Below are 7333 nucleotides of genomic sequence, written 5' to 3' on the forward strand. Positions count from 1 at the left end.
TGGCATGAAATTCCGAAGGCGGAATCTTTCAAGCGGCTCGACCGAGGCGAGCGAGCACATCCCCCGACCCTTTCTCTATGGGCTATGATACTTCGGAGTATTACTCGGGAAACTGGCGGAACGTTATTTACGTAAAAAGAGCGCGGCAGGTAGCGAAGAATTTCTTAAACTTTGCCGAGAAATTCCTTTTCTTTCGCGTTTAGCGAGAAAGTGCGGGGGCGAGCACGAACGGATAGAGAAGCGCGAACTGGGAGGGAAATATTATTGTGCAATTTGAAACACACACAGCGCGGGATATGTATATATATATATAAGCGCGAGCTATGTTGGCGAATAGATATTCTTCTGAACACACAAAAAGCACGCGTTCATACAGTTTCTCCCGCGTTTAGCTCGTGTATTCACAAAACTATACACAACATCAACGCATAACTTGGATATTCGATTCTGTGTGTAGAGAAAAGAAAGTATGCGAGAGCACGAGAAACGCGCGCGCGCGCCCGCGCGTGTAACTCGAACGTGCAGCTCGAAATGCAATACGTCATTTGGTACCTGCAAACGCGCTTCGCGGATCAAATATATCAATAGGATGGTATTAATTAAAATCGGGTAGATAGTTCTCAGCGTTTGCCTGGGAAAATTCGGATTGCGAGAGAAGAATTACTTTATATTCAGGCGATATTGTGTGTTGCCGTACGCGCAGGGTTTAATCAAAGATACCCTTGAGGGGTTGCACTTATACATTAGATTTAGAAGAAAAGTTTTTGCGAACAAAAAGACGACATAAGACGATCGAAACCGTTCGCTCGTTAGACAAGCGCCTCCGGACTTACGCAGAAGCAAACAGTTTTTATTCGTTCGTCTACACTACGGTTTTACAATGTTTTTTTAAAAACCTTGGTATGTTATATACACATTTTACTGCCATACGTATTTTTCCATTATACTTTTTATTATTACTTTTCTCTTACATAAAGTATAGTATATATTCTACTATTATCAATAGATATACACAGATAAAATAGCGGTATCTAGAAATGTATATTGTCATTAAAAGACATGTAAAAATTGAATTTTCTATTTTGCATACTACATGTGCTTAAATGGACGCATCTTATGCGTGTTACATATTTCTTACGCAGTTGTATATTTACAGTATATTATGAATATTTTGCTCATATCTTGTGTGAATAAGTGGCATATAGATGGAAAAGTTATCACCACATTTTGTATGAGCATTATAATCTGAATTTTCAAAAAATAAAATATAAGAAAATAATTAATATTTTTGGTGAATACACGTGCAGCACATGTTTTATACATTTTGCATAAAATTTGTATATTTTGTCACATTTGCAACAATATCTAATCACCTGTCTATCACGTATATGTTAATATAGTCCAATGACTTGGACTGCGCTTAGACAGATATGTACTGTTTAATGATATATTTATTTCTATATACATATAAATATATATATATATATGTATGTATATATATATATATATATATAGAAAAATGTATTACAGAGAGGTTAGAATAATGACAGAGAGGTATAGAATAATGACAAAATGTGGCTCGTCACTTGTGCAACGTGTATCAGTTTACTTTTATGTTCATTATCGACAAACAATGTAGCAACTGCCAAACGAATACTTGTGATTACAATCGCGCCTTTCTACAGTCATCAAACGGTTATCGAGTCAGTTTGCTCAGAATTAAACAAACGCGGACACGAGCTGGTCGTCATAACTCCACATTCAATGAGAAATACATCACAAAACTATACGGAAATAATCGTATCGGAAGTAAAACTCCTGATTGACAGTGTATTGCTTAATATGAATATATGGGAATTGTCTACGATACAAACGCCCATAACTATGACTCAAATATCAAGCAAAATCAGCATCACTATATTCAATAATCCAGAAGTTAAAAAACTTTATAGACACGACAGTAATGAAAAGTTCGATGCGGTTATTGTTGAAGCAGTAAGCAGCCCATCTCTATTCGCTCTGGCACATCGATTTAACGCTTCTATCATAGGTGAGATAATTTTTGTAAGTATGAAATATACACGAGAAAGTCAAAAAATCAAAAGATTCTAAAATAATAAATAAAATTATGCTATTATTTAGATAAGTATATATTGAAAGATTAAATATTAACCTTATGTTTGGAATATCTGATGATGTTCTGGAAGAGAAAATTTATATTGACTAACTTGTTAAACACACAGGATTGTCGAGTTTGCATATGCACAATTATCACCGATACGTATTTGGTAGTCCTATATATCCGTCGCACGCATCTAATTGGGAAATTATTTACGAATTTGATGTACCGACTGAGAACTCGTCGATTTGGGAAAGACTGCGAAACTTTATCGTTACATGGAGATATGTTTATTACTGGATGAATACTTTTGTGGATTTTGAACAAGAAACCATTAAAAAATATCTCGGAAATGACATGCCACCTGTCACAGATATACTGAAGAATATAAATTTATTTTTGACCAATGAGAATCCGGTACATGTGTATCCCAGACCTGAACATCCAAATTTAGTACATTTCAGCGGTTTTCATATAAAAAAAACGCCACCACCTTTGCCAAAAGTATGTAAATTTTTTTCTTAAATATTGTATATTTTTTTACATTATATATTTAGAATAATTGCGTAGCTTTACTTGCGTTATTTATTGCATACGTTTATTGTTTAATGTAAACGTGTGCAATAAATTTATATAATCAATAACAAGGACTTAATACAATTCCTAAACGGCGATGAATTTATTTACGTGAGTTTTGGAAGCACTATTCCCAATGAAATGTTCCCAAGAGAATGGCTGAAGATTTTAGTTCAAGTGTTCTCGAAGTTACCATATAAAGTAGTATGGAAATTTGCGCGCGAGGAGTTACCGGAGGAGCTCGGTAATAATGTATTTATCTCGAAGTGGTTCCCGCAACAAGGCATACTCGGTAAAATTAAAAGTGTGACCCGCTTACTCACACGATTGATAATCTTAGTTGCATGAATTAATTATATATTTGTTCGCGCAGCTCATCCGAAGATCAAGCTGTTTATTTATCAAGGCGGATGTCAAAGTACCGAGGAAGCTATTCATTACGCGGTTCCAGTCGTGGGAATTCCTTTTATATACGAGCAAGTAGGTCGACTTCATCGCTTGGCCTCTTTAGGCGTGGCATTATACATCAACTCCAGAACATTAACCGCAGAAAAGCTTCGATCAGTTATTAATCAGACTACCAGTAATAACAGGTATCGTGCGTGAAGATCTATAAGATATATAACATTATTTCTATTGTTATAAATTATACAAGATATAAATGCAAACAAGTTTACTATATATAGTTTCTCTGTGACACGTAAATACACAAGTCAGATATGTATATATTATTACTTGGAGAAATGTTTGCGTAAAATGCAAAACAATGCGATTAAAACAATATTTAACGAATATTTAAATACTTAGGTATAAAGAAAAAATGGAGCATATAAGCGCTGTTTTCAAAGATCAACCATATGACAGTATGGAAAATGCAATTTGGTGGATAGAATTCGTGATGCGTCATAAGGAGCAGCTACAATTTAAAATCGACGAACCGTGGTATCAACTTTACAGTATCGACATCATTGCGCTGCTTATCACGATACTATTTACAGCGGCATTTATAATAACGCTAATCATCTTTCATATTATACGATATTTTGTTTAATTTTTGTTTTCTAAAATAAAATACGTATTATAAAATTAAATAATATAAATTCAATAACAATATAGTGACATTAGGTGTAACATTATTTAACTCGAGAAACCTCTAGAAAAGTAGAAGTAATACAAACGTTATATGTTATTTACGTTTCTGCAAAAACCAAAAAAAAAAAAAAGATATGTGGATCGCCGACACGAGAAAGATTTTCGCGTTTGAATCTGTAAACGTCGATGGGGTCAACTGATATTTTAAGATCGCGCGTAAAACAATCTATAGCGTTGATGGGATTGCGGGCTGCCCCAGACATAGGGAAAGAGCCATACTTGGGGATCGACGTAATCAACTGAATGAATGAGCAAGTGACTCCGGAGGGTCGACATCGTGCGGGCAACACACACAGCTTCGCCGCTCTCTTTCTCCCTTTCTCTTTGCTTCACTCGGTGCGGTCATCTGAATAAACCATGAGTGTTGCCTTAATGACGGAATCGAAGGTAGGTACAAACGGTGGCCACACACCGTCCCGCTTCGGTGGTCGAATCACTGACAACAATATACACAGTGCGGATAAATTGCGGTGGATTTCTTTGTCATATCACGTCTTAAAAATTTCACATAATTGTGCTCATTGTGTAATGTTCCATAGCGCTTTAAACAGAAATTTGCAGTAATTCCGACTGAGCGTGCGCCGTAGAAATAAAAATATGAAGTAAAACACTTAACATATGGATATTTTTTTGTGATTATATCTTTGCTTTCTGTGTATGCTATCTGTTTTTATATTAAATATGTCAAGTGACGCAATCGAAATCGCGGCATCGGTATTTCTGAGTCGAAAGTGCAACACGCGCATTTTGACCGCACCGATGCGATATGCCCGATAATGTTTGCACAATCGGTATCTAACACAGAAACGACCGACAGGTTTGACATTGACGTGATGTTTAAACATTGTCGATGTTTTACCGATGCACATCCATTAGCACATATTTGCGTTCACGGTCGCGGCGATAAAAAAAATGCACTGCAGACATGTTTGCTCAAAGCGTATTTGGAAAAATGCCGAACATGCGGCCGCAGTCGATATTATTTTTAGACAGCATTTTCTATTGTGTTAAAAAAACGTTCGTAGAAAAATTTTTACATGTCTGTTTCTATATGTGTATTACTGCACGACGCCGAACGGAAAACACGGCAAGTCAATGTAGACAAGTAGAAATCGCAATTAAACGATGAATTTTATATGACGCTCCTCTCAGTAATTATACTTCGTTCCGTTTGTAATTTCCTTAGATAGCTGGTATTTTATTTAACTACCTTTTAATAGTCGACGAGTCGTCTGAGTTGAAGTTCCTGTGATACTTACTAAAATTTACTCGTGCCCTTTCTGAACTTCCTTTTAAGGACGGAATAATTAAAATACTTCAATTAGACGAATTCTTATCTTCCCCGCCAGATTTTTTCCCCGCTTCCTCTTTCTGTCTCTCTCTCTCTCGTCGCGTTACTTTGTGATAAAGTTAATTAATGTAACAGATATTAATTAATCGCATTTTACAAAATTTTATAAATGCAGATAAAAAAAAAACTGTTAAAGCATCAACAACGAGAAAGAAAGCAAAAGATACAATATTTATAAATATAAAGTCAAAGAACGATATGTATACATCTGAAATATGTGCATAATCTGATTGATTTTCAATTTCACGGGTTTTTTTTTTGTCGATTAGTGTGTTCAGTCGCTAAATCGTCACCAAATCGACGCATTTGCGCTTTTATCTCACAACCGCGTTACTTTGACGTTGCCACATAAAGTTAGTAATGTGTATATTTGCAATTGTAAATTCAAACATAATATTTCGAAAAGCAGTTGTAACTTTATTTCGTTCACCGCGCATATCGCGCACAGTTTAAAATAACCGCAATCTATCTATGTTTCCTGTATGTTTCTATTTTTAACAAACATTTGCAGTTTAGATAGTTTTAATTATGTTCGAAAAATATTTCAGCAGGTTCTTTTATCAACCAACTAATATTGTAAGATAATTTAGAAATTGATTGTAAGATAATATAAAGACTTTTATTTAATGAAAGATACATCGATATCCGATTGCATAATGTATTGTCGACGGCTGATGAGCGCAGATGATGACAAATAACGAGAATGAAAAGATTTTATCAAAGTAGGAAATGTTTCCGACGAAACATTACGCGTGTATCGCTCGCGGTTTCAGGAAACTGAATGTTGTTTGAAAAGAAAAATAACTGTCGCATTGACGTCGCAGCCGAGCACGTGGCGCGTAATCTTTAAGAATATCCCACGTGTTCGGGCGTCAGAATGACAATGCAAACATTTCTCTCGCTCATTGAATATCGCTTGTCACTCCTTCTCTCTTTTCTCGTTGAACATGCGTTACGGAGAACAACACCGAACGAGCGAACGTCGCGAAACGGATTTTATATTGACGTCCTCTTGAATTCTTCCCTCGGCTTTTCCACCCGCGTTATAATGCAAACTGTCGGATTCCCCGCGCGCGCACTCATATCGCGGTCTTCCTCGTCGTAAGCTTCCGACAGCCTCGCGCTATGTACCGTGGCAGCCTTATAATGTTCACATGACGGGAACCAGAGGAAAACGCCGCAGGTGCTTGCGCGGATCGCGTGCTCGCTCACGCGCGCCGCTACCTTTCCGGACAACCATGAATTAATAAAAGGTGCGTCAATCTGGGGATGCGCTTAACGCGTGAGGTACTGCGAGAAATATTTTATTTTTCAACGGAAGCTCGAAAAAAAGGGAGATGCGCGGGAATATCCGCGATCGCGTTCGCTGCACTCAAACGGATGCCATTTCGTTGTCAGTATATAGACTTCGTTTCTCTCTTCTATCAAAACTTGCAAAACAAAATTCTTCAACGTTACTGTTGAGTTTTATTGTACAAATTGTTTTTAAAGAGAGTGTCAAAAATAATACATTCGAGATTCATTTTAAGCGTACAAGATAATAGAGTTTTAGATTTAACATAACTAAATACAGTATAGTTATAACTAGATACATTACTCAGTCCACTAATTTCTTTACCAAATACTAAATAGACAGTTTGATTTAAAAACAAATATCGAAACGTTTCGAGTAATCAATTTTAAGTGTTTCTTTATGGCAAAACATCTCGCTCAAGATTCTAACAGCTCAATACAATCTCTAATTTGGAATTACTAGCACAACACAGGCGCGCGCTACGCGCACGCTATTGTCATTTTAATTTAACGTGTTGTCAGTGAACACAATCCGTCACCGCGATGATAGATAGTATATACGTCTTATAAACCATATATATATATAATACACATATGAGAAATGTCAGAAATAATAACTATTTTTTGAGTTTGATTTTCATGCGTTATTTCTGACATTTCTCATATGTGTATTATATATATATGGTTTATAAGACGTATATATATATATATACCGTAATCACGTGACCGAAGTTAGAGGTCAGTGACCCCCCCCACCAAGGCCGCGCGGCCGCGGTCAGTGACCCTCCCCCACCAAGGCCGCGCGGCCGAGGTCAGTGCCCCGCCAAGGCCGCGCGGCCGAG

General features: G+C 36.7%; 1 protein-coding gene across 1 annotated transcript in view; it reads left to right on the top strand.

The window, feature by feature from the left end:
* The first annotated feature begins 1553 nt into the window (after positions 1–1553).
* Positions 1554–7333, top strand: part of LOC109863965 — a 10171-nt gene continuing 4391 nt past the window's right edge. Inside the window, exons 1-5 of the mRNA XM_020444698.1 lie at positions 1554–2050; positions 2244–2623; positions 2768–2987; positions 3069–3288; positions 3503–3740. Coding sequence (XP_020300287.1) covers positions 1573–2050; positions 2244–2623; positions 2768–2987; positions 3069–3288; positions 3503–3740 — 1536 coding nt within the window. The 5' untranslated portion in view covers positions 1554–1572. The remainder of the gene's footprint in view (positions 2051–2243; positions 2624–2767; positions 2988–3068; positions 3289–3502; positions 3741–7333) is intronic.

Source organism: Pseudomyrmex gracilis, unplaced genomic scaffold (genome assembly GCF_002006095.1).
Source record: "Pseudomyrmex gracilis isolate BER0280 unplaced genomic scaffold, ASM200609v1 scaffold_15, whole genome shotgun sequence".
NCBI classification, from domain to species: domain Eukaryota; kingdom Metazoa; phylum Arthropoda; class Insecta; order Hymenoptera; family Formicidae; genus Pseudomyrmex; species Pseudomyrmex gracilis.